The sequence below is a fragment of the Thamnophis sirtalis genome, unplaced genomic scaffold (assembly GCF_051295495.1).
Source record: "Thamnophis sirtalis isolate CommonGarterSnake01/CBP01778 unplaced genomic scaffold, rThaSir2_p1.2 scaffold_12, whole genome shotgun sequence".
NCBI classification, from domain to species: Eukaryota; Metazoa; Chordata; class Lepidosauria; order Squamata; family Natricidae; genus Thamnophis; species Thamnophis sirtalis.
Genome location: NW_028261392.1, coordinates 62862639 through 62890627, shown reverse-complemented (window position 1 = coordinate 62890627; position 27989 = coordinate 62862639). Strand labels below are relative to the sequence as shown.

The 27989-nt window shown below is 41.8% G+C and overlaps 1 protein-coding gene across 1 annotated transcript; it reads left to right on the top strand.

The window, feature by feature from the left end:
• The first annotated feature begins 53 nt into the window (after positions 1–53).
• Positions 54–26942, top strand: NCF2 (neutrophil cytosolic factor 2). The gene is made up of 15 exons (XM_087726977.1): positions 54–421; positions 2187–2269; positions 7257–7365; positions 9505–9639; positions 10998–11105; positions 13448–13507; positions 15878–15921; positions 17569–17710; positions 19289–19351; positions 21577–21652; positions 22334–22353; positions 23184–23329; positions 23414–23522; positions 24424–24586; positions 26497–26942. The coding sequence occupies exons 1-15, from the start codon at positions 248–250 to the stop codon at positions 26598–26600; spliced, it is 1536 nt and encodes a 511-aa protein (XP_087583103.1). The 5' UTR covers positions 54–247; the 3' UTR covers positions 26601–26942.
• Positions 26943–27989: the final 1047 nt, after the last annotated feature.

Below are 27989 nucleotides of genomic sequence, written 5' to 3'. Positions count from 1 at the left end.
AAAACAGTTTCACTTGCATCATTTTTTGGTGATTTTACTTCCCCCTGCAGTTGCTATTTCAGTGAGGACTGAAGACACTTCCTGATATGTTTGCGACATGTAAAGCTTTCTGAAAAAAAATATCAGAACTTGAAGCAAAGTGGCTGTTCCGGTTGAATCTGAAAAAGACTGAACAAGTGAGGAGTGAAGGGGAGAGACGCGATACAGCCGAGGCTGCCCTGAATCGCCTCAGGATTTCTGTCTTGCCATGTCGCTTGTGGAGACCATCCGGCTTTGGAGTGGAGGTGTATCTGCTGCCGACCGCAAGGACTGGGAGGCAGCTCTCGAAGCCTTCATGGCTGTTCAGAACCCTTCTTCCAAAATCTGCTTTAACATTGGCTGCATCTACCTGATCATGAGGAATTTGGAAGAGGCGCAAAAGGTGAGTTTGCTGGATTTTACAGTTGTCTTTGTCAGGGACGGAATGAAGCAAATCTTGGCTGCCCATCAGATAAAATTACCAGCTTCTGTTTTTCGAAAATACGGTCCCCTCTTTGAGTGGATGTCAGATGAAGTCTGATGATCCAAGGGGAACAAAAAGAAAACTCAGAAAATTGTGAATATTGTCTTCCAGAAGTTGGAAAGTACCAATTTTGCCACTCCCGATACTGGTTGCACAACTGATCACTTAAGAAAACAACAACAGCCACGTAAAATAATAAGTTGGCAGCCGAGTATTAAGAACTACCAGGTTCCTCTCAATCCTTTTTCCATTATTTGATAGGTCCAGGCAAACATTTAAAAAAATGACCATGTTTCCCCCCAAATAAGAAAGGATCTTATTTTCTTTTGACCCCCGAAATAAGTCCTTGGCCTTATTTTGGGGGAGGTCTTAATATTTTTGAGGTGCAGGAGGTGGTGAGAGTGGCCACCTCATGGCTGCTGCTGTGTTGCAATATTTTCAAGCTTATTTTAGCCCATGCGCTCAAAAGCCCGCTTGGGCTTATTATCTGGGGAGGCCTTATTTTGGGGAAAACAGGGTAGGTGAATCTTTGTCGGGCAATCAAGTGTAAGAGGATTCTTCAAAAGAATAAATTTATGGTTCACCAACAAAAGGACAAATGACAAAACCGCGCCTGACTAAACCACGGTGACAAAACCGCGTGTTCTAAAGCGCTTCGACAAATGAGCGCTGAATTGTGCCAACAACAGCGCGGCGAGAGAAGCGCGCTGTAAAACTAAACCTAACCCTAAACCTAAAGCTAACCCCTAACCCTAAACGTAACGCTAAACCTAACCCTAAACCTAACCCTAACCCTAACCCTAACCCTAACCCTAAACCTAACCCTAAACCTAACCTTAAACCTAACCCTAAACCTAACCTTAAACCTAACCCTAAACCTAACCCTAAACCTAACCCTAAACCTAACCCTAACCCTAACCCTAACCGTAACCCTAAACCTAACCCTAAACCTAACCTTAAACCTAACCCTAAACCTAACCTTAAACCTAACCCTAAACCTAACCCTAAACCTAACCCTAACCCTAAACCTAACCCTAACCCTAAACCTAGCCCTAAACCTAACCCTAAACCTAACCCTAAACCTAACCCTAAACCTAACCCTAACCATAACCATAACCATAACCCTAAACCTAACCCTAACTCTAACCCTAACCTTAAACCTAACCCTAAACCTAACCCTAAACCTAACCCTAAACCTAACCCTAACCCTAACCCTAACTCTAACCCTAACCTTAAACCTAACCCTAACCCTAACCCTAATCCTAACCCTAACCCTAACCCTAACTCTAACCCTAACCTTAAACCTAACCCTAAACCTAACCCTAAACCTAACCCTTACCTTAAGTTAAATCAGCTTTCTGTCGACGCGCTGTTGTAAAGCGCCCTTCTGTCTCCGCCCTTCAGTCTCCGCGCTGTTGTCGCCGCGTTGATGACGTCGCGGTTTTAGCGACGCGGTTTAGTCGGGCGCGGTTTTGTCGTTCGCCCTTTTGTCAGGTCACGTAAATGTATACATTGTGTGGCGCAGGCCTGAACTAAATATATGACAAGACTTGTTGGTGGCCTCGTAAATATGTTGATAATAAATTTGCAATCCAGAAATCATAAGCTACAAATGTATAATAGATGTTATGGATGCACTTACATGACAGCAATTATGTCTCTGTATTGTGTTTCTTTCCTCCAGGCCTTTATCAGCAGCACAGACCATGACAAGCATTTAGCGGTGGCCTATTTTCAGCGAGGAGCTGTGGCTTACCAGATGGAAAAGTGAGCTGGAGCATTATAGTATCTCCTAAAAATGATGGGCTATTAGCTGGTTTATTACAGTCATCACTTCTGCCATTTCCTGCTTGCCCAACCCTCTGTGTGATTTGGGCACACAAATTCATTTTTAGTTTAAAAATGAAAAGAGGTCTTGGAATGATGCACCAGTAGAAAGAAAAAGTAGACAGTGGGATTTCCTCCCCTGCCCCTAATTCAGAGGTGGGTTCCTTCCGGTTCGCACCGGTTCAGCAGAACCGGTTCGTCAAATCTACCGAACCGGTTAGAAGAGGTTCCACCAGTGGACCCGGAAAGCAGGCCACACCTACAGAAGAGGTTCCAACAAATTTTTGAAACCCACCACTGCCCTAATTATCATAACAGCAGTGATAATCACATGCCACTTAGTTATTTTGCATTAGTGAAAACAATTACACATTAAATATTTAAGGCCTAACAGTTGGAGGACCTAGCAATTCACAAGGGAAGGATGCAAGAGATAGAAACAAGGGTGCAAATAATAAATGCATTTGATTAATATGGTAATTTAATTACAATACGTTCAATCGGCAAATACATTAATGGATATTGCTTAGAGCGGAGTTTCTCAACCTGGGCGGCTTGAGATGTGCTGGTTGGGGAACTGTGGGAGATGAAATCTGGCTTAGACACATCCAACTTATCTTTTGATTTGTGGGAACCAAAAATTTGTTGGGTTTTTAAAAAGTAATATTATTTAAAAATCCAGCTGGTTCCGGCCAAGGCCCATCTTCATCCAATATCTGGTTCTTCACAGTTGCCCAGAAGGAGGATAACAATCCTTATTTCCATGAGGTTTCACTATATCCCCTTCCTGCAAATAGTTCCGGCAAGGCTGCCCCTTTCTGTGCGTGCCTTGAGCAGAATCAACGGAATATACTTTGTTTCCCAAGAGAGAATACCAAGTCAGCAATTTCCTCCCATCCTAGCCACACAGATAGTTGAATCTCTGGTCACCATTCATGATCGCTTCCACTTTTTGTCAGTGAAAGCAGCAGCCAAGGTCAAAGACTACATGACAGGTCCCTGAATTTTTGCTATTTCTCCTCTAGCAAAGGAAAATTCATTTTTCATTCATTTCATTTCCTTTATTTGTATGCCGCCCTTTTCCCTGGGGGGACTCAGGGCGGCTCACAATTCAAAAAGGGAGGGGGGGAAAGACAAACAGTATTCCAATATGGAAACAATACAACATATTAAAAGAGAGCACAACAGTCACACAATTCGGGTGGGGTTGGAATCTTAACCCCAGGCCAGCCGGGACAGCCAGATCTTCAAAGTGGCGCGGAAGGATTGGAGGGTGGTGAGGGTCCGAATCTCCACGGGGAGTTCGTTCCAGAGGGTCGGAGCAGCCACCAAGAAGGCTCTCCTCCGGGTAGTTGCCAGTTTGCACTGGCTAGTAGATGGAATTCGGAGGAGGCCTAATCGATGCGATCGTATCGGTCTAGTGGAGGTAATTGGCAGTAGGCGGTCTCTCAAATACCCAGGCCCACTAACTACCATGAAGGGCTTTATAGGTGATAAGTAGCACCTTGAAGTGCACCCGGAGATCGACAGGCAGCCAGTGCAGCTCGCGGAGGATAGGTGTAACGTGGGTGAAGCGAGGTGCACCCACAATCGCTCGTGCGGCTGCATTCTGGACTAGCTGAAGTCGCCGAAAAAAATTGGATAGGGCCCCCGTCTGTCCTTAAAGATTCTTGCTTTGTTGTTGTTAGTTGCAAAGTCGTGTCCGACCCATCGCGACCCCATGGACAATGTTCCTCCAGGCCTTCCTGTCCTCTACCATCCTCTGGAGCCCATTTAAGCTCACACCGACTCCTTCGGTGACCCCATCCAGCCACCTCATTCTCTGTCTTTCCATTCTTCTTTTGCCCTCAGTCCCAGCATGAGGCTCTTCTCCAGTGAGTCCTTCCTCCTGATTAGGTGGCCGAAGTATTTGAGTTTCACCTTGAGGATCTGGCCTTCTAAAGAGCAGTCAGGGTTGATCTCCTGTAGGACTGACCGGTTTGATCGCCTTGCAGTCCAAGAGACTTGCAGGAGTCTTCTCCAGCACCATAGTTCAAAGGCCCCAATTCTTTGGCGCTCAGCCTTTCTTATGGTCCAACTTTCACAGCCATCAATTGCAACTGGGGAAACCATCGCCTTGACTAGACACACTTTTGTTGGCAGGGTGATGTCTCTGCTTTTTAGGATGCCGTCTAGATTTGCCATAGCTTTCCTCCCCAGGAGCAAGTTTCTTTTAATTTCTTGGCTTGCAGCCCCCATCTGCGGTGATCTTGGAGCCCAGGAAAATAAAAACTCCATTTCTTCCCCATGTATTTGCCAGGGATTGAGAGGACCGAACGCCATGATCTTAATTTTCTTAATGTTGAGTTTCAAGCCAACGTCTGCATTGTCCTTCTTCACTTGCATCAAGAGGCTCTTTAGTTCCCCTTCAAATTTTGCCGTTAGAGTGGTATCATCTGCATATCTGAGGTTGTTGATATTTCTCCCGGCAATCTTAATTCCAACTTTTGATTCATCTAGCCACACCTTTCTCATGATGTGCTCTGCATATAAGTTAAATAGGCAGGGCGATAGTATACAGCCTTGTTGGACTCCTTCCGCCATTTTGAACCAATCAGTGATTCCGTGTCCAGTTCTCACTGTTGTTTCTTGACCCGCATACAGGTTTCTCAAGAGACAAATAAGATGGTCTGGTACTCCCATCTCTTTAAGAACTTGCCACAATTTGTTGTGATCAACACAATCAAACGTGGCACGACAAAACCGCGGTCCACTAAAGCGCGCCCGATTAATGCGTGTCGCTGACGTCATCAGCAGCGCGACAACAGCGACCGCGGAGAAAAAAGGGCGCTTTAAAAAGCGCTTTGAAAGCAAGCCGATTCACGTTAACGTAAGGGTTAGGTTTAGGGTTAGGGTTAGGTTTAGGGTTAGGTTTAGGGTTAGGTTAAGCGTTAGGGTTAGGTTTAGGGTTAGGGTTAGCGTTAGGTTTAGCGTTAGGTTAAGGGTTAGGTTTAGGGTTAGGTTTAGGGTTAGGTTAAGGGTTAGGTTTAGGGTTAGGTTTAGGGTTAGGTTTCGGGGGGTTAGGTTTAGGTTTAGGGGTTAATTTTAGCTTTAGCGCTCACAGTGTGCTTTTTTCGTCGCGCTGTGATGACGTCAGGTACGCGGTTTCGTCGAGCGTGCTTTAGTCGACCACGGTTTTGTGGTGGAACCCAATCAAAGGCTTTAGCATAGTCAATGAAGCAGAAGTAGATGTTTTTCTGGAACTCCCTAGCTTTCTCCATGATCCAGCTTATGTTAGCAATTTGGTTTCTAGTTCCTCTGCCTCTCCAAGATCCTGCCTGTTTTCTGGTAGAGATGCTTGCTAAAACCCCTAAAACAGATATGCTCAGATAGAATCTGTTCTCTAAATAGTTCTGAGGAAGGGAAGTCTATGCAAATATATGACCATATTTATAGGGCTTGAATTTCTATTGCTTTACAGTGGTGTAATTGTGTTCGTATGTGTGTATACACACCAGTGATGGATTTCAAAAATTGTTGGAACCTACTCTGTGGGTGTGGCCTCCTTTGTGGGAGTGGCTTGCCACCTACGTGACCGGATATGAAATTATGAATCAGTACTTAGGTCGGTCCAAGTAGCTATTCAGAAGTTAGTGGTTAGAAGCAATCGTAAAGCAAGATATGGAATTAAAACCAGAAATATTTTGTTGGCTATTTGAAAGGGAGTATAATATATATTTAATTTTACACATGTTAGCAGCTGCTGGAATTGTGTTTGCACAACAGTGGAAAAACAGAGATATGTAAATGAATAAATATTACAATGTGCAGGAATAAATAAATTGACTATTAAAATCAAGAAGGCTTTGAATACTTTTTCACGTGGGATTGGTTTTAGCAATTGCCAACTAATGGAAACAGAAATTAGAAATCCAAAAGTATGAAAGAAAACACCAATTATGTAAGGAAAGGTCCCTAAAATGTATAAGGAAATATTACTAGATCATTATTAATGCGTAGATAACTGCGGGACATTACACACCCACCAGTGGTGGGTTTAAAAAATTTTTGGAACCTCTTCTGTAGGTGTGGCCTGCTTTCCGGGTCCACTGGTGGAACCTCTTCTAACTGATTTGATAGATTTGACGACCCGGTTCTACCGAACTGGTACGAACCGGTAGGAACCCACAAACACTTACACCAGAATAAAACAATTTAAATCCATGCCCTGTTAATAGGATAATATTGAACCCAAATAATAAAACTTCTTTGATCAGATTTTGTAGCATTTAATATCCAGCAACATACAGATTAAATGCCTGGTTTTTAAATAACATTGATGAACCACAAGCTGCCATCATGTAAAATTATCATGTTGAAAATGCATAGCATTTCTCTTTTTAATCCGGGAAGCTAGCTAATAAAAAGGAATCTATGTTGGGATGCTATTAAGGGAAAGCAATGTTCTGTAGATTCTTGTGAATGAATGGAGGCTTATCTCGAGACTTGTAAGGAGTAAGGAAGATAATCTGGATGGAAATATTATGCAGTATCCATTGCCTTGGCGAAAGGGGCTGAATCATTTTTAAAATCCAGAATGAGATAATATTTGAGGGAGACGACTCCCTAATTCACTGAACTCTAAGTAAAAGTGCAGCACAATCTGATATAGCAGATTCTGTTATTATAGCCAGTCCCAATAAAAATAGTTTTAGTCTTCCTGTGAAATTTATTTCCCAGTCGGACTTTGATAGGATTGTCAATCTGGTTCTCAGTGATTCCCTAACCTCCTGCCTCTTTAGATATGTTAGATTATCATGCCTGCAATATCCAGCCAACATCTCTACCTGGAGGGCATCAGCTTGAGGAAATCTGGCATTTTCACATTTCTCTGGTTCCAGGATCACATATTAACCATTCTTTTTTTCCCTTTGTTTTTTGCTTTAAGTTATGAATTAGCTATTACTGACTTAAAAGAGGCTTTGGCTCAACTACGCGGGAATGACCTTATAGATTACAAGATTCTAGGCCTGCAGTTTAAGTTGCTGGCTTGTGAGGTAAGTCTTTTATTGGCAATTGCAGCCTACTAGCAAGATTGATGCTTAAATTCAAGATAGTTGTTTCAGGAATGGGGTATTGGACAGGGATTCAGTTCAATGCATAATACTGGACTCCGGTATACCAGGGAGAAACCATGTTTTGGAGGACGATTAGATATTTGGATTTTTGAGGGCATACTGTATGGATTCTCATTAAATAAGTGCAACAGGAGAGGACTTGCTTATACGTAATACATACACCTCTGTGCCTCATCTACATAAGGAATTTTTCGGCTTTTAACCCTTGCTTAACTCTGCTCGAGTGATCATAGTCAGACTAAATGAGGCACGTGGTTCTCCCGCCTCCTCCTGCAGAGGGCACTGTTTTTAGAGGCTTTTTTAAACAGTTAAGCACTAAGCAGAGTCATCCACGGTGACTCTGGCAGCAACTAGCTCAGCCTGACCTCAGCTCTTGCCTTTTTCCTTTTACATTTTTCTTTTCTTTTCATGACGACAGTGGTGAGGCTCTGCCTCCCCTGCCGGCACGTCACTGCTGCAAACATTCCACATGCTTAACTGCACTCTTCAATCCTTACTGTGTTTATGGTTCCCTTTAGTATTTGACGTTCATCGTAGAAGTCCTCCAAGGTCCCTTCCAGCTCTGATTGATTCATTTCAATGAACTCAAAGTGAGATACAGAACTGCCCCATTTGCTCTTACTGTTGCAATCTAATTGCTGCTACTGGATGCTTTATCTAAAGATATATTTGTGTATCAGTTATTGCGTCATCTGTCTAGATGCATATGATAAATAAATAAAATTTGCTCTTACAAGAGTTCTGTGAAGTAGTTAAGCTAAAGGAACAAGTTGAACCCACAATCAGCATTGAGTTGGGGAGGGGGGGTTTGTCTGTTTGCTGCAGATCTGCTTATTAGTTATTTTATTTATTAAACAAATTTATATAGCCACCCAACTCACACATTGGTGACAGGCAGCTTTAAAAAATCTACCAGGTGCCCTCCAGAAAGATGGAGGCAGAAACGCACCTCAAAAGAGAAAAACCAGGGAAGAGATCTGAAATAACCTCAAGAGAAGGGCTGCAAATTGGGGCGGAGAGGAACAGAAGAGCATCTGTTTTAACAAGATTGGGGTGGGAAATGCAGTTCTGTTTTCCTTCATTTGGTATTGGACTAAAATTCCGAGAATTCAAGGCTGCGCTGTAATCCAGTGCCCCTGGAAAGCATCAAGTTGGGAAAGGCTATATTATCTTATCCCGTGACCCGACAAAAGGGCGAACGTCAAAACCGCGCCCGACTAAACCGCGTCGCTAAAACCGCGATGTCATCAACGCGGCGACAACAGCGTGGAGACAACAGCGCGGAGACAGAAGGGCGCTTTACAATAGTGCGGAGACAGAAAGCCGATTTAACTTAAGGTAAGGGTTAGGTTTGGGGTTAGGTTTAGGGTTAGGTTTAGGTTAGATTAAGGTTTAGGTTTAGGGTTAGGTTTAGGGTTTGGTTAAGGGTTAGGTTTAGGGTTAGGTTTAGGATTAGGGTTAGGATTAGGGTTAGGTTTAGGGTTAGGTTAAGGGTTAGGTTTAGGGTTAGGTTTAGGGTTAGGTTTAGGGTTAGGTTTAGGTTAACGGTTAGGTTTAGGGTTTGGTTAAGGGTTAGGTTTAGGGTTTGGTTAAGGGTTAGGTTTAGGGTTAGGGTTAGGTTTAGGTTTAGGTTTAGGGTTAGGGTTAGGGTTAGGTTTAGGTTAAGGGTTAGGTTTAGGGTTTGGTTAAGGGTTAGGTTTAGGGTTAGGATTAGGGTTAGGATTAGGTTTAGGGTTAGGTTTAGGGTTAGGTTAAGGGTTAGGTTTAGGTTTAGGTTTAGGTTTAGGGTTAGCATTAGGGATTAGGTTTAGATTTAGGGTTAGGTTTAGTTTTACAGCACGCTTCTGTCTCCGCGCTGTTGTCGGCGCGATTCAGCGCTCTTTCGTCGGAGCGCTTTAGAACACGCGGTTTTATCACCGCGGTTTAGTCGGGCGCGGTTTTGTCGTTCGCCCTTTTGTGGGTGAACCATCTTATCCTGGTGCTCCAAATCCATGAGATGTCTAAATGATTAGAATTAGATCCAGGCATATTTCTTACACCCCTACTCTTTACTTGCAGGTATTATACAACATTGCTCTTGTCTACGCTAAGCTGAAAGACTGGAAAAGGGCTGAGGAGAATTTGTCCAGAGCAATAAGGCAGAGGAGGGGCTCCAGGCACAACAAGATAGATAGAGCTATGGAATCCATCTTGGTAAGAAAATATGATGCATGCTGGGTTTGCAACCTCATGGTTGCACATTTGGTATGAAGGGGGGGTCTTTCTTGCAGATTTACGGTATGTGACTTGCCTGCACAGAGGATGAAAACTCTAAGAAAAGATGAGAAATGTCTCTTCAAAACTTGACACCGAGGAGCAGCAGCTTGAATAGACCATATAAAAAACAAAATGTTCTCTTTCTTTGACGCCAACTCTTTGCTATGAAGAGTCCAATGAATAGATCTATCAAGAGCTGAGCAGCCAAGGGTGCATTTCGTTCTTCTCTTTGCCACAAAATCTTTAGTGCCCACTAGGAGACTTCAGTTTCACTGCCTCTGGTTGCTAGAATTCAATACTGTCAAGCTCATTTCAAGAGAAACCGGGATTCTCTTTAGGTTTAACACGAGGAATCTCAGCAGTGGCCCAGTTTTTAGGACCTAATTTACTCCACGGTCTAATTAAGAGACTTTGTTACTAAGAATAAGGAAGTTCTTTCAACTTAAAAGAGGAAAATGTCTAGCTGGCCAGATGTTTAATATAAACATTAAAAACATGTAGATGCCCAATGCTGGAAACAAAATAATACCCCCTCGGATGAATTAGTGATAAAAAAAAACCTTTGGATTGTGCAGAGATGGACAAATTAACACTGAAATTAAAAGATAAAGAAGAGTCGGAATATTATGAAATTTGGAACAATTGGTACAAATGGCTGCAAAACAGGAACAAAATTAATTAAGCCAAAAAACAATATATATAAATATATATAGAACTGCGTATAAAGGTGTGTAAATATAGAAGAGAAATATTATATACATTTACAGGTATGATGACATAACAATGTTGATGTAAGGACTGTAAGGTGTTGTAGAAGGGAAAAAATAATGTAAAAAAATCTGCTATATATATATATATATATATCAGATTTTTTTTACATTATTTTTTCCGGCTGAGGAACTCTGGGAGTTGAAGTCCACAGGTCTTAAAGTTGCCAAGGTTGGAGACCACTGTACTAGTGATCTTCAGGGAGATTTTAAAAAAATCAAGAGGGTCACCCTGGCAACCATGACCTTTTGTACATGTATGTGACATTGATGCAATGCAAAAGAAGCGTGTCTTTGATGCTGCTGCCTTGATGGATTCTTTCTGGCCTTGTCTCCACTTCTGTGTCTGCTTTCTCATTATGAAATTTAGGTGGTGCACTGCAGATTCTCCTTACCTGATTTATTATTAAAAGCGTGGGATAAAGGATGTTGGAAGAAACTATGTTTTCACTCATTGGGGGGGGGGGGTGTCAAGGAAACCGGCTGATTTTTGTTCTTTCTTTATTTTTTGTTTTTTTATATGTGCAGAAGCAAAGATTGTTTGAACCCATCGTGATCCCCCAAGGAAAGTTATTTCGACCAAACGAAAAGCAAGTGGCACAGCTGGAGAAGAAAGATTATTTAGGGAAAGCCATGGTATGAATTTAATCTGTCACAAATATAGAACTATTCAGGTAATTTTGTTCCCGGTGTTTTTCTGGAAAGGCTATTCAGGCCATATTATAATAGTTCTACCAGCTGATCGGAAATCACTGTCCTCAATTGCCATTGCACCACTAACATTTTTAAATCCAGTTAAGCAGAAAGTGATACTTGGTGTAGCACAGAGTCTTTATCATTCTCATCTGCTGGTCAAAACACTGATATTATTATTTATAAATAAATAAATAAGTAAATAAATAAATACATAAAGCAAGCAGATTGAGGAATTAAGTGGAAAGAGAATGTGCCAAGAATCAATGGTAATTTCCTTTCATGGTGAGGGTAAAGATTAGCATTGCAAATAAAATACACAATTTAAGCCAAGGTGGCACAGTGGTTAAATGCAGCACTGCAGGCTACTTCAGCTGACTGCAGTTCAGCAGTTCGGCTGTTCAAATCCCACCAGGTTCAGGGTTGACTCAGCCTTCCATCCTTCCGAGGTGGGTGAAATGAGGACCCGGATTGTTGTTGGGGGCAATATGCTGACTCTGTAAACCGCTTAGAGAGGGCTGAAAGCCCTATGAAGCGGTATATAAGTCTAACTATTGCTATTGCCATTTAAATAGCCAATTAAAAGGAATGATAAAACTTGCAGACAAGGATTGCTATTACATTTATATCGTGCCCTGATTGAATTATATGTTTCTATAGTTCCTTAAGTGAAAAAAAAATAGCAAATGCCATTTTCAAATGCCGTTATTTTATTTTGACCCTGTAAACCATTGAGTATGAATAGCAAACATGCAGTTGAAGATGCTTTAACTCTGTACCACCTGAAAGATTAATTTGTTCGTTGAAGAGTTCATTGAAACACACCATTTTATCATCGAGGCCTTAACATTTGCAGACAAGGCAATGTTCCACCATCCATCTAGCAACGAATAACCAGAAAGAAAGTGAAAATGATAAATGAAAATATGAAACATCCTACTAGTATATTATGGAATCAATCCTTCCTTGTCCCTCCATTCATATGGTGGAGCTTCCCTTATAATTGTACCCCTTTTATTCTAAGACAGAACCCAGAGCCCACAATTTTTGAGAGTTCTAGAAGGACGTCTTAGCTGAAGGAAGTCTTAAGACATGGTGTCACACCATGAATACTTTTAAAGTCATGAGCAAATTCATTTTTTTCCCATGGCAGGGCTCATGTTCTGCATCATATTGTTGTTCCTTTTGAGACTACCTGTCCTTGATATTCTTTGTGGGGTCTTAAACACACTTAAACAGGTCTTTTTAATTAAAAAATGCATTTCGTTTCAATATAATTTTTAAATAGTTTTCGAATGTCCCATATCGTACAGGCATTTCTGTAAACCCAATAGGATGTCCTGTGTTTTGTAGGTATTCTTGTAAGATTGTTCAGGATTTCCCAACATTGGAGTTAGAATTCGCTGAGAAATGCAGGTTTATTCTTCATCGTCGCTGAAACAGAGAATCTACAACTCAATTCAGCTTATTTTCAAGGATCGAAAGAAGAGGCATAGAACCCGAGGTGGTATTCAGCAGGTTCTGACCAGTTCTGGAGAACCGACAGTGGAAATTTTGAGTAGTTCAGAGAACCGGTAAATACCACCTCTGGCTGGCCATGCCCCATCTATTCTCTGCCTCCTGAGTCCCAGCTGATCGGGAGGAAATGAGGATTTTGTAATAACTTTCCCCTGGAGTGGGGAGGGAATGGAGATTTTACTCTTCTCTGTGGCTGCTCCGGCCCTTTGGAACGAGCTCCCCATGGAGATTCGAGCCCTCACCACCCTCCAGGCCTTCCGCAAAGCCCTTAAAACCTGGCTGTTCCAACAGGCCTGGGGCTAATGAGCTTTTGTCCCCCCTCGAATGGTATGGTTGTTGAGTGTTTTTTAAATTGTGGTATTGTTTTGTTCGTGTTCTTTTTTTCCTTATTTGTACCCACCCCCCCGACTTGGGTTGTGAGCCGCCCTGAGTCCCCTTCGGGGAAAAGGGCGGCATAGAAATATAATAAATTCAATTCAATTCAATTCAATTCAATACAGTATCCTTCCCCTGCCACGCCCACCAAGCCATGCCACACCCACCAAGCCATGCCACACCCACAGAACCAATAAAAAAATTGAATCTCACCACTGCATAGAACAGGTGACTGTGCTCAAATGCAAATAACTATTTTTTTTTAATCCCATGCTAGTGTTTTAATATCAGGATGCTAAGTGGGCAGGATGGGGAAATGACAGAATGTTTAAAGTTCTGACTTTTGGGGGAGAATGAAATAGATTAAAAACAAGCCTTGCTTCCCATTCTAGGTTGTGGCATCTGTGATTGACAACGATGACTTTTCAGGTTTTGCTCCTCTTCAGCCTCAGGTAAGACAGCATCACGGTTTTGCTGAGTCCCATGTTCTCTTGTTTTGATCATGAATCATGATTTCGTTTTTTCCCTTGGGCTCCATTTGCAGCCACGGTCTCAGAATATGATCTGCCTCAATTTGCCTTTTGCTGTTCTAGCCATCACACTTTCAAAGTCTTATCTGCGTCCAACTTACGTCCAACTCAGTGGTGGGTTTCAAAAATTTTTGGAACCTCTTCTGCAGGTGTGGCCTTGACTCATTTTTTTCCTGTTTTTTTTTTTTTTAAGAAACACACACATCCACCCATTACAAAATAGATTTATGATGACATCAGTGCTAAGGATCGGAGGAAGACACTTCTGGTCCTTAATCTTTCAGAGGAAAACCAATAACAATTAAGGAATTGCTAGGAAGCAGTGGTGGGTTTCAAAAACTGTTCGAACCTACTCTGTGGGTGTGGCCTCCTTGTGGGAGTGGCTTGCCACCCATGTGACCGGATGGGAGTGGCTTGCCGCCCATGTGACTGGATATGAAGATGCCGACGACACTTGTCAGAACCACCTTAAATTACCTCACCCACAGCACTGGCATGCATAAGAATAGGATGTAAACTTGTTTTTGAAAAGGCATCTTTGGTTTGCGTTAAAACAACTTCAACACACGCAATGTTCTGATTGCACCACAAACGCAGTAGTCATCCTTACCTTCCACAGAGGCACTGAGTTTTATAAATATGAGCATGATAGTGTAGAATAATCACATCCAAGGACCAGTGGTGGGTTTCAAACATTTTCAAAACCTCTTCTGTAGGTGTGGCCTGCTTTCCGGGTCCACTGGTGGAACCTCTTCTAACCGGTTCGGTAGATTTGACGAACTGGTTCTACCAAATAGGTGCAAACTGGTAGGAACCCACCTCTGGTCCAACTGCTGAAAATTTAAATTATTTCACAAGATGAATAAAATTGAAGTGATAAGTCACTTATCAAGATGCCTCTTCTTTTAAAGAAGTGAGGTTTACAGTGAATCCCATAGAACCCTGTCTGACTATGACAGCATCATTTGCAATAATTATCGCTTTGAGCTCTTAATTTTAACCATATATATATAATTCAATTTAATTAAATGGAATAATTATTTTCATTTTTAGTAGAACACAAGAAGTTCCGACACTTGTAAGCTTGCAGGGCACAGGGTATTCCATCCTGTGCAAGAGGCAACAGAAATATTTTGTTCTTATGATGACAAGATGGACGTTTAAAATAAACTTTTCGGTAACAAGTACATACTTACCAACATATTTAATTGCCCAAGACATTGATTTTTATATGGAGGATTTCTTTTTAAAGGAGCTGGGAGATTAGAAACCTTTTTCTATAGTTTTCTGTTGTGACTCGGCAGACGTTTGCTGTGAGTTGAGTCGGGATGCAGGAGTAACAATGCAACTGGGGCTCGTTAGTGGTGTCTTCTGGTGATAAAAGGACTGATGGTGCCATGCCCTGGTTGCAGAAGTCAACGTTCATTGTTCGTTCATGTTTCATCGGTCATCGGTCATGGTTTGTTTGTGAGAGGCACTTGGATAAGTGATTTGCTTTCTGTAACCCTGATTCAAAGAGACACTTGGAGAAGTGATTTGCTTTCTTTCTGGTTTGGCCATAAGAGATCTTTGTTTTTGCATTCTGTTATCTGCTTGCCAGAGACTTTATTTATGTTTATTTTGGGCTCGCAGCCAGTCTGAGCCGAGGACTGATAAAGTTATTTCCTTTTAAGTCTGTCTGCCTGTCGTCTTTGAACGAGCGGAGAAGGGGGGGGGGCAGAACAGTTTTCTATTTCAGAAACTAAACATGGGTTAAGGGGACACAGAGGCCTAGCAGCTAGCATGCTGGCTTGTCAACCGAAAAGTTGGCAGTTTGAAACTCAAGTACTGCATGAAAGGGGGAGCTCCTGTTCTTGCCCCAACTGCTGCCAATCTAGCAATTCAAAAGCATGGCGAATGTAGGTAGATAAATAGGTACCACTTTCATTGGGAAGGTAACAGCGTTCCATGCACCTTGGTGTATAGTCATGCTGGCCACATGGCCAGGGAAGTATCTTCAGATAACGTTGGCTCCCTCCGCTAGGAAACAGAAATCAGCAGTGCCCCCTAGAATCGGACATCACTGGTAAGGTGATGTATAAAGGGGAATCTGACCTTTATAAATATGGGTTAACTTTTCCTTATACTTGAAAAACAAAGAGAGTTACCAATTTGCTTCCTAGATGGGATGTGGGAAGGAAAAAGAAAACTACTTTCTCTCCAGTCGAAGTGAAACCAGGCTTTCTATTAGAAAATATTAAATGTCTGCTATTGATGGATAGGAATAAGCTAATCTCTCTGCTGTGCTTACAGACATCAGATCCACCTCCCAGACCTAAAACACCAGAAGTCCTCAGGTAAGATCAATAAAGTCCAGATAATACTAACATCCATTAGTTGTTTCTCCAGTCAATCTCTCCCAAGACTACATAGTTACAATAAATTCAGAATTCATGTAGATACACAACATCTATCTATCTATCTATCTATCTATCTATCTATCTATCTATCTATCTATCTATCTATCTATCTATCTATCTATCTTATCTATCTATCTATCTATCTATCTATCTATCTATCTATCTATCTATCTATCTATCTATCTATCTATCATCTATCTCTATCTCTCTTATTATATCTATATCTATATTGATATTATATCTATCTATCATCTATCTATCTATCTATCTATCTATCTATCTATCTATCTATCATCTATCTATCTATCTATCTATCTATCTATCTATCTATTTATCTATCTATCTCTATATCTCAGTGACGTGCAGTGAGGTTTATGGCTGGTGAGGCACTGACACAGTGGTGAGTTTCAAAATTTTTTAGACTTGTGGATGACTCTGCTTAACTGTTTAAAAAAGCGTCTAAAAATAGCGCCCTCTACAGGAGGAGGCAGGAGAACGACGTGCCTCACCTATGTCAGGAATTTTTAGGCTTTTAACCCTTGCTTAACTCTGCTCGAGTGATCATAAAACGCCTAAAGTCAGACTAGATGAGGCAGGTCGTTCTCCTGCCTCCTCCTGTAGAGGGTGCTTTTTTAGAGGCTTTTTAAAACATTTAAGCACTAAGCAGAGTCATCCACGGTGACTCTGGCAGCAACTAGCTCAGCCTGACCTCAGCTCTTGCCTTTTTCCTTTTACATTTTTTTTTCTTTTCATGACGACAGTGGTGAGGCTCTGCCTCCCCTGACTTCACGTCCCTGCTATATCTATATCTATAGTAAATATTAAATATTAAAAAGAGCCGAGGTGGCGCAGTGGTTAAATGCAGCACTGCAGGCTACTTCAGCTGACTGCAGTTCGGCTGTTCAAATCTCACCGGCTCAGGGTTGACTCAGCCTTCCATCCTTCCGAGGTGGGTAAAATGAGGACCCGGATTGTTGTTGGGGGCAATATGCTGACTCTGTAAAACCGCTTAGAGAGGGCTGAAAGCCCTATGAAGCGGTATATAAATCTAACTGCTATTGCTATTGCTATATCCATCCATCCATCCATCCATCCATCCATCCATATATTCCCAGTAAGGGTATGGCTAGCTGATGAGAGCTAAATAGCTTGAAATAGATCTATACTAGTCTCCCTTTATTTATTTATCAGCACAAATACCACCCCCCCCCCACACACACACACCATTAGCTATATTTAATTAATGTAAGATAAAAGCTTGTTATAACAGGCAGGAGAATTATTTTCTAAACAAAACAGAAAAAAAATTATTCCAAACACATAAATGTGTAGATATTGTAAAATGCAGAATGATCTATTTGAGGCCTTTTCCTCATGAAGCTCCCACTTTTTGCATCTTAAGGATTAAGACATTATGGGAAATATTATGCACTGGATGAAATGCTATTGATGACCAATTCCTTGTTTAGAAGTCCCGTTTCCATTCTTCTGGTTGATTTTTTTTTTCCCACCTAGGAAATTGGAATATACAGAGAAGGAATCAGAGGATGATCTAATACTGTATATTCTTGCTTACTTACGTAGGGCACTGCAAGGGGAACCTCACAGAGTCTTGTATGAATTAATTCCTGAAACTTCAGAAGAGCTTCAAGTCGTTCCCGGAAACATTGTTTTTGTTTTGAAAAAGGAGAGAGACAACTGGGCCACCGTTGTGTTTAATGGGAAGGTAATACAAGTCTTTAAAGCTGTAATTTTACAAATGGGCTACGGAAAGAGTGTGAAATAATTGAATTTGCCTGACGTGGATTTTTCAAAACTCATGAGACATTTGGCTTGGGCCAGATTATCTGACTGTGAAACTAATATTGTGGACAAACAATTTTCATAACATGGTGTGGTTTAGAGAACCACACTAATGAAAAATATTTTCAAAGTGGCCCTTTGAGCTTTGATTAATAGCACAAAAGATAAATAGCAATAGCAGTTAGACTTATATACCGCTTCATAGGGCTTTCAGCCCTCTCTAAGCGGTTCACAGAGTCAGCATAACTGCCCCCAACAACAATCCGGGTCCTCATTTCACCCACCTCGGAAGGATGGAAGGCTGAGTCAACCTTGAGCCGGTGAGATTTGAACCGCTGAACTGCAGATAACAATAGCAATAGCAGTTAGATTTATATACCACTTCATAGGGCTTTCAGCCCTCTCTAAGCAGTTTACAGAGTCAGCATATCGCCCCCACAGTCTGGGTCCTCATTTCACCCACCTCGGAAGGATGGAAGGCTGAGTCAACCTTGAGCCGGTGAGATTAGAACCGCTGAACTGCAGATAACAGTCAGCTGAACTGCGCTGAACTGCGCCACCTTGGCTCTCCTCTATAGAAAGTCTGAGAATCACTTCCAACCACTGCTGCCTTATTTACATTAAATATTGGTGTCATTTTTGGACCTTGATTCTAAGTGCACTGAACTGATTATCAGTTGTAGGTTACCAGTCTGTATTAATTCCTGTAATTACATGCACAGCATTATCACATTAGTATCTCAACTCAAAGAACTGTGAGTCATGTTGCTAAGGATGACCCTATATCATCTCGCCACAAAAAAATGAACTTTTTAGGTTGAGAGAAATGAATCAGGGATTTACCCAACGCTGCAACTCTTGAAGCTTGGCGATGAAGTATACAGTAAATAAAATGCTCAATAGCTTTTCCATCCTGGTGCCACACAAATTTATTTTTATTTATGTATTTTATAAATATGTTGATTTCTGATTTTTATTAACACTGTTAGTCTGGATATACTGGCTTTTCTGTTTGGCAATGATTAAGCACCAGAAATCTGCCTCCAACTATCTACCGGATGCATTAAAAACATAGAATATTTTTTTTTACTGGCATGTTGTAATTGTTTGGATTTTTGCAGCCCAGATTTGGTAGTCACTAGAATTAGGGAAATTCCAATACATAGAAGGTACTAGCTTGGAAAATTTTCGGTTTCTCATGTAGAGCAGGGGTGTCAAACTCACGGCGTCACATTGTCATTACGTGATGTATCGCAAACCCCCCCTTTTTTTTTGCTAAAACGGGGTGGAGGTGGCCAGCGCATGAAGCATCCAGCCCAAAGGCCGCGGGTTTGACACCCCTAATGTAGAGGAACTACATGGTTCCCAAAAAAAGAAGTAATCAGTCAAATAAAAGTGCTGTCATACAGAGATTAAAAATAAAGGTTTTTTTTTTTTCATTCTCATAAAAATCTGGATGCATTCTAACACGTTAAAAATTCTTGCTTTGTCTTCTGTGTAGAAAGGGATTGTGCCTTGTAACTACTTACAGCCGATGGAACTGCACAACCAGCCTACATTCCAGGTGAGCCCCCGGTGATTTTGTTGGTAAGAACTAAATGTAAAAAAACAAAATAAAAATGGACTGGATTTGCCTACCGAAAAATGAAGCTGCATAGTATCTCCATGCTTCCCTTCCATATTATTTAGGATTTCTCAGTTCAACCTCTACCTCTTTCTAGCTAGCCAGCAGTAAACAGTAAAACGATACCTGGAAATGGGAAACATTACCCTGTCGGTAAACAATTAGATTGGTCACAAGGTGAGTCACTTGGAAAGAAATTTGAATTTCCCTGCTTCCTTCAGTTGGGCTTCTTTAGGAGAACACACACTAACTATATCAATAAAACAATCATTCCAGGTTTATTAGGAGTTAAAATTTGTTTCCAGTAAGTTTTTAGTCAACTAGTTACCTATTGGTTTATCATCAGTCCATCCCTGGTTAGCTCATGGAAGCCTGGAGATTTATAAAGCTACTTTCATTTCTTAAGATACAAAATTAAGGTTGGGGGGGAAAAGTATTGTTCAATTTTTTTCAATTTCTTTTTTTTAAATTTAATTTTATTTTCTCAATTTCATATATACATTCACAATTATATGATCTCATAACTGTTATTAATAATATGTATTTATAACAATTTTTCCCTACTGTTGACAATATACTTGAAGATTGCTTTTTTAATATCCCATAGATCCATCTTATCTTACAACGGTCCTACTTCTTCTTCCCTCCCTCCCTCTTTCCTTCCCTCGTTTCTTCTCTCTTACTCCCCTTCCTTCCCTCCCTTTCTTTTCTCCTTCTCTCCTTCCTTTCCCCCTTCCTTTCCTCCTTCCTTCTCTCCTACATTCCCTCCTTCCTTCCCTCCTTTCTTCTCTCCTTCCTTCCCTCCTTTCTTCTCTCCTTCTCTCCTTCCTTCCCTCCTTGCTTCCCTCCCTCCTTCCTACCCCCCTTTCTTCTCTTTCTTCTCTCCTTCCTTCCTTCCTCCTCTCCTTTCCCTTCTCTCCTTCCCCTTCCTCCCCTTTTTATTCAACTAGTTACCTATTGGTTTATCATCAGTCCATCCCTGGTTAGCTCATGGAAACCTGGAGATTTATAAAGCTACTTTCATTTCTTAAGATACAAAATTAAGGTTGGGGGGGGGAAGTATTGTTCAATTTTTTTTCAATTTCAATTTATTAGCATTTGTATGCCGCCCACTCCCATTGGGACTCCCCCCCCTCCCCTAGGACCCTATGAACCTGTCATTTGCTGACATACATTTTAAAGGGATGGTTTGAATACAAATTGTGTCTTATCGATGTAATTCCTTTCTGCAAAGCCTAACAGGTAGGAGTTAATGACAACTTCTGGAAAGATTAACTGGTGGGAAAGTGGGAAAGGTTCAGATCAGACAGAGACAATGCTCTTTTCAAGGAGTGCATCTACTTTTTATGGAGATGTATATTGGATTGGATTTATTACATTTATATGCTGCCCTTTTCCCCGAAGGGGACTCAGGGCGGCTCACAATTCAATCAGGGAAGGGGGTACAGACAGGGAATAAAAAAGACGAACAAAACAATACACAATTTAAAAGCACTCAACAGCCATACCATTCGAGGAGGGGGCAAAAGCTCTTTAGCCCCAGGCCTGTCGGAACAGCCAGGTTTTAAGGGCTTTGCGGAAGGCCTGGAGGGTGGTGAGGGTTCGAATCTCCACGGGGAGTTCGTTCCAGAGGGTCAGAGCAGTCACAGAGAAGGCTCTCCTCCGGGTAGTCGCCAGTCGACACTGGCCGGTGGATGGAATTCAGAGGAGGCCTAATCTGTGGGATCTAATCGGTCTATTGGAGGTAATTGGCAGCAGGCGGTCTCTCAAGTACCCAGGTCCAATACCATGAAGGGCTTTATAAGTGACGACTAGCGCCTTGAAGCGTATCCGAAGACCAATAGGCAGCCAGTGCAGCTCGCGGAGGATAGGTGTGACGTGGGTGAACCGAGGTGCACCCACGATCGCTCGCGCGGCTGCATTCTGGACAAGCTGAAGTCTCCGAATGCTCTTCTAGGGCTGCCCCATGTAGAGCACGTTGCAGTAGTCCAGTCTAGAGGTCACAAGGGCACGATTTACATGATAAATCCAAGCCTGGATTACTACAACCAACAGGCTGAGATCACCTTACCTGTTTTGTGTTGTATATTTTTGCAACTTAGAACAGTTCAGCCACTGCATATGCTACCCTCAGGACTCTGACAAGCTATTTCCATTCTCTCCAGGAAGAAAACAATGAAGATAGTGATATCCCTGCTCCGCCAAGCATTGCTGCTCCAGAATTCCCCAACCTTCCTTCAAGTGAGTAAAAAACACCACATACAGCAAATAATCCTAATGTTTCGGGCTATTAAAAAAAGCTACCGGCAAATTTATTCCCACCCCCACAACAAAGCTGAAGCAGGTACTTGCCCCGTCTAAATTCTCTGTCTTTATGAATTAGGAGCAGGAAATATTAACAGAGGCATAAAGTGTATTTTTGATTAACGATAACAAACTCTCTTCAGCATTATAACGCTCGGTTTCATGTTCTATCACATTTACGAATACCAATTTACGAAGAGACCATAGCAGGGGTGGGTTTCAACCGGTCCGCGGTGGTCCGCGCGGACCGGTTGGTCGGTGAACCCGGAAGTAAGTAACTTCCGGGAACGCCGAAGGGCCCGCCCTCGCTCCTTACCAGTCTTTAAAGGATTATGCGCTTCTACGCAGGCGCATGGCACATACAGCACCTGCGGGATTCTCCGTGAGCAGCTGGAGCATCGCGCAGGCGCTAAGACGCATGCGTGAACTGCACGCGTGCACGAGGACGTCGCCGGCCCCGTTCCAACCGTACCGGTCGGGACGGGATTAGCAACCCACCATTGGACCATAGAAGTCCTTTAACAAATCATGATTTAAATCAAGCAAACGCATAGTCTAGGGACTGTGCTATTTTTTAAAGAATTATTGTTTATGTAACAATTGTTCTGTTCTCTGCAGGTCACAGAAGAGAATTGAAGGTACATGACTTCCTTTCATTGTGAGCTTCTGGACAGGCAAAACTGCAATACTAATTGCTATTAATTAAAGAGCTAATGAAGTCCCTGCTTCCAGCGAGGACACAGCATCTTAAATATTTAAAAATAATATATAAAACAGGGCCGTCATCTCAAATGATGCCTCTCGCAAATATATTAACTCCTTGCTCAATACGAAACCATTTTTACAGCCCCTGGTGGCGCACTGGTTAGAAGGCAGTATTGCAGGCTAACTCTGCCCACAGTCTGGTGTTTGGTCCTTGGAAGCTGAAATGTTTTGCACCATTTATAACCCGTTTCTTTTTTAATGTTTTAATCAACCGTTCAAGAAATATTTATTGGACGGCATGCAAATAAAAAAATAAAAGAACAGACGGCTGCCTCTGTATACCTTTCATTTTAATTCTGTTTCAAAAAGCAGAACTAAAAAAAATATTGGCCACGGCATCATAGCTTTATCTGCTATTTTCAAGAGCCGAGGTGGCGCAGTGGGTAGAGTGCAGTACTGCAGGCTACTTCAGCTGACTGTTATCTGCAGTTCGGTGGTTCAAATCTCACCGGCTCAGGGTTGACTCAGCCTTCCATCCTTCCGAGGTGGGTAAAATGAGAACCCAGACTGTTGGGGGCGATATTCTGACTCTGTGAACCGCTTAGAGAGGGCTGAAAGCCCTATGAAGCGGTATATAAGTCTAACTGCTATTTCACCGATTTTAACCGCTGTAATGAAGCTGAAGCACACAGCAGAGATTTAGCAGGTCTCTCCATGCACTGAAATAATGAACTGATCAGGGACTTGGTGTTTTCTCTTACAGTTTGATGCATCGCCAACACCCTATATTGTCAAAGTGCATTACAAATTCACAATCGCCCTGCTTGTGAATCCCGACGTGTCTTACAGCAGCCTTTTAGAGAAGGTGTGTAAGAAACTGGAACTCTCTCCTGAACATACAATACTGAGGTAAGCTAGACCACTCCGCAGCACTTCGCTCCTAATGAGTTGGATGAAGCCTTTTTGGTCCTCACCAAGCCTTTTGTTGCTTAGCTACCAGACAATGGATGGCAAGGATCAGGTCCTAAATGAAGATGGAATGGCCACCTTATGGACCCATGCAAAGGACAACTGCTTGACATTGTTCTGCACCATTAAAGAGGTAAAACGGACTAGATTAGTCAACGTACCTTGTTGGGAGAGCACCACATTCAATTGCATCAGAGGTGGGTTTCCTACCGGTTCGCACCGGTTCATTAGAACCGCTTCGTCAAACCTACCGAACCGGTTAGAAGAGGTTCCACCAGTGGACCCTGGAAAGCAGGCCACACCTACAGAAGAGCTTCCAAAATTTTTTGAAACCAAGGTGGCGCAGTGGTTAAATGCAGCACTGCAGGCTACTTCAGCTGACTGCAGTTCTGCAGTTCGGCTGTTCAAATCCCACCAGGCTCAAGGTTGACTCAGCCTTCCATCCTTCCGAGGTGGGTAAAATGAGGACCCGGATTGTTGTTGGGGGCAATATGCTGACTCTGTAAACCGCTTAGAGAGGGCTGAAAGCTCTATGAAGCGGTATGTATATAAGTCTAACTATTGCTATTGCTATTAACCCACCACTGAATTGCATGATACTATTTTTTTTTTAAATTTAGATCAATCATCTCTGAATGTTGCATCTAAAGCACACACTTTTAACTGTAAAAGTGAAAAATGCTATCGATATTATTCTGAAATGGCATTTATAATTTTTGCACACTCCCCCCCCACACCGTCCCAGCAATGTAAGATGTTTAGGAATAGGAGTAGATGTTTAGCATTTACCAATATGAAAAATACATCTGGAAGAATGCTGCATCAGCATTTAGATAGCTAAATGGGGCTTCTATTAATTACTTATTTTTTCTGGGAAGTTTTGTATTTTGTTTTTTGAAAAGCATTAATATACAATTGTGCCTAAGTAACAGCAATTCGGGCAGCTGTAATGAATGTACTTTTTTGGGGGGGAAATCAAACTGCTAATTATGAAAGCATCGAGAGGTCCTTAAAGGTAATTTTTCTCACGTTAGACCAGCAAAGATAATTTAAGAATGGAAAATGGTGAGGAGGCACAGCAGAAGATACCAACAGGGACTGAATCAAATCGAGTTATAGCACGTTATACTTACGAAGCCACTCAGGAAGAAGACCTGGAGTTTCAGAAAGGAGACACCATTGTTGTTCTGGCCAAAGGTAAATTTATCTAGCTATCGAAACTTAAAAGTCATTATTTTTCTCCTTCTGTAGTTCCTTCATCTTAAACCTTAACTCCCATTTTTCATCATAGCAATCATTAATTACATGAGCTAAATAGCTCCACCTACAGGAAGCTGCGGTGGACACATTGACTTCAACCCATTTTTTATTTTATTTTTTTGCAAGTTCGATGAATTTCATTCGGAATGTGTTAATTAAGTGTTGGTAGATCATACTAGCGCGATAAAAGTTTCCAGGTTTTAGCAGCGTACACAGAAGTTATTTCTGGAGCTCAGATGCAACTCTTCTTTCTTGGAAAATAAACACAGTGCTGTGGTATTGATCTCTTTTCTTACGACTTATCAGCTTTACAGGTTCATTTTTTGCAACCAGTTCTCTTCCTCAGTGTTAATTGCCTTGAAATACTGGCTCTGGGCCTAATGCCATTTCCTGATTTCTGTTGCCTTTTTCAGCTTCCTCGTCATCTCCCTTACGTACATCAGTGGCAATGTGAAGTTCATGCAGTTAGCATGGCAGCTGAGAAGCCTACAGCTTCTTGGCTCAAAATCACACTGAGTATGGCTTAGACTTTGTATTGGAAGGTAAAAAGTTGCCCTGGAACACACTGGGGCACACAAATAGCATAAATCTATGACTACTAAAACCAAACACAACTTTTTCTCAGGATTGCATCTACATTAGGATTGCAACCCCAGGTAAATAGGTATAACGTGAGCAGCTTCACGTGCCCTGAATAATTTTTCTCTCTCTTTCAATTCAAAGGACTGCACAGCTCCGGTATCAAATGTCTTGAAATCCCACAACTGCATGCTTCTATTGGAGAATTTATACCCCACCCCGATTTCCCAATTCATCTGCATTTTGCAATCAAGCATTCACTCACTCCGCCACCAAATGCATTAATATTTTTTTTAGCAAATTAGGATTCTAACTTCTGACCGTAATCTTATTCAAACTCACGCTCCCATCCTTTTTTTTTATTTGCACTATTGAAAACTGTTTTATTTCATTTTCATTTTGATTTTACACAATCACTTATATACTGTGCAATTAAAAAAGCAATAAACACAACTCATCTTCTATTCCACCATGGAAAACCAACATAACACTTCAATCCTCCATACACCCTTCCTTCTCCCCCTCCAACTTTCATTTCTCCCCTCCAGCATTCCCCTCTTCTACTTCCCCATCCCCCTCAGACATTCCTTTCTCCCCTTCCCTCCATCTCACCCTCCTTACATTCCCCTCTCACTCCCTCTTTACTCCTCCCTCTTCTTTCCCTCTACTCTTCACTTCGGTGTATTTCTACTATTCATTAATCTATTCGATTTGTATTTTACACTAAAATTGAAAGAAAAGGAAAAAAAAAGGAAAAAAAAAGGAAAAGAGAAAAAAAAGAAAAAAGAGCAGCAGTATACAAGTGCATTCTTATTGTTTTGGAAATTGAGACTATATTTCCACCCTCCCCCCCCCCCGTAAACCCCCCTCCCTAACCCCCTTCCGATTTCCCAGATCCCATACCCGGCATAGCTCTTTATCAAGCACAGTCTGGAGTATATTAAAACCAAATATATTAGAAATTAAAAGATAAAAGATAAAGGAAAAAAGGAATAAAAAAAAAGAAAAAAAAAAGGGAAAAATCAATAAACTCTCTACATTGTGATCTCCCATCCTTTAATAGCCATATTCTCTCTCACTGAAAACTTCAAGCAGTTCAATTACAGAGAGTTCCATAACTAAGCCATTTGTAACATTACCAAATCCCAAAGACTTCTTCACATAACATTTTGCAGAATTCTCTGTGAGGCACCCATCTTTCAATTTCATTTCCCCCTTCACCCTTAACCACCGATGCTTATGATTCAATTTTCTTTTTATCTTAACAGTGAATGAAGAGTGGTTAGAAGGCACGTGCAACGGGAAAGTGGGCATTTTCCCCAAAGCATTCGTTGAATACAGCCAAGATCTGGAAAATAACTCCGAAGGATAAGTTGAAAGCCCACAAAGAATGGGGAAAAAAAACATTGATTTTTCCCCCCCAAAGCAACTCGTTCATTATATCAAAAGTTGCCTTTGCTAATTGAAGCCCTTATTTTTTTTTCTTGCTATTATTGTGGTTCAATGTATTCTGCTTAAATGCTTATCATTTATAACTTTCCTATATTATACCTTACCTAAAGTGCCAGCTATTTGCAACCAGATTCATGTTTAATGGCAGTATTTATAATCTGAAGGTAATTCCATCTCTAGCAAGTGAAAATAATTCATTAATTAGCTCAATTGCTTCTGTAAACTGTTTTACTGCAATAAAAAACTAGGTTGTTGAAAAGCAGCACAGTGTTCAAGTGTTTGATTTTTGCCAGTACTTCTTCAAAAGCTGTAGTTTTGTTATTTCCTCTATCAAACGCAACTAGTGTGTTTTTCCCCCAACTTCTATTAACATAAAAACCAACTCCTTAATAATAATAAAAAAACTTACCAGTAGGGCAATTCCAAAGTTTAGTCTGTCAAACCTTGGCTATGTGTTGTGGCCCAGCAGGAGCTGCGACCAGACTCCGACAGCGAGTGAGTCGGCTCTGGAGTATGTGGAGGACCCTGGACAGGGTTCCGACTCCGAGCAGGGCGCAGAGAGGCTGGTTGGCCACCAGGAGGCGCCTGAGCCTTGGGCCAGTGGGGGTGGAGACAAGGGAGAGCGAGCCAGAAGCCAGTAGTGAGTTGTTCCTGGATGCACGGCACCAAAGAGCTAATAGGCGTCAGGAACAGTTGCGCAGTTACAGGAGATAATTGCACTCAGCTGGTGGTCATTAGGCTCCTCTCCAGACTATAAAAGGACTGCTTGTGCACACGCTCCTCTTTGCAGAAGTCAACGCAGGAACTAATGTCGGAGAACATTATTGTGAGCTTGGCAGGCTGGATTGCTGCCACGGCTTATCTGTGCTGGATTGCTGCCAAGCTTGTCTGTGCTGGTTTGCTGCCAAGGACCTGTCTGTCTGTTAATTAAATGCCATAACTTATCTTTGGTTCGGAGTGTGTGTTGGTGTGGGACGAGGGGGGGGTCAGAACAGCTATGTAGCTCTAGAAATCCATTTAGCACTTTGTGTGTCTTTCTCTCAAACATTGCCAACTCTTCCGTCACCCTCAGTAATTGAAATGAGACAACGTAGCTTGCAAATAGCCTTTTTCTTGGTGTAGAAGATGCAACCCTGTTGACTGTGCTGTCATATTCAACTTCGCTTGCCGTACGCATCACTCTATAAATCCCCTTCTACTTGTTAATAGAGATATCCTCTGCCGCCAAACAAAATCAATGGGAGCTTCATGAACAAGAAATAATTGGTGAAAGAAAATGTTACTACACGAGACTGGCTGTAGAGAACAT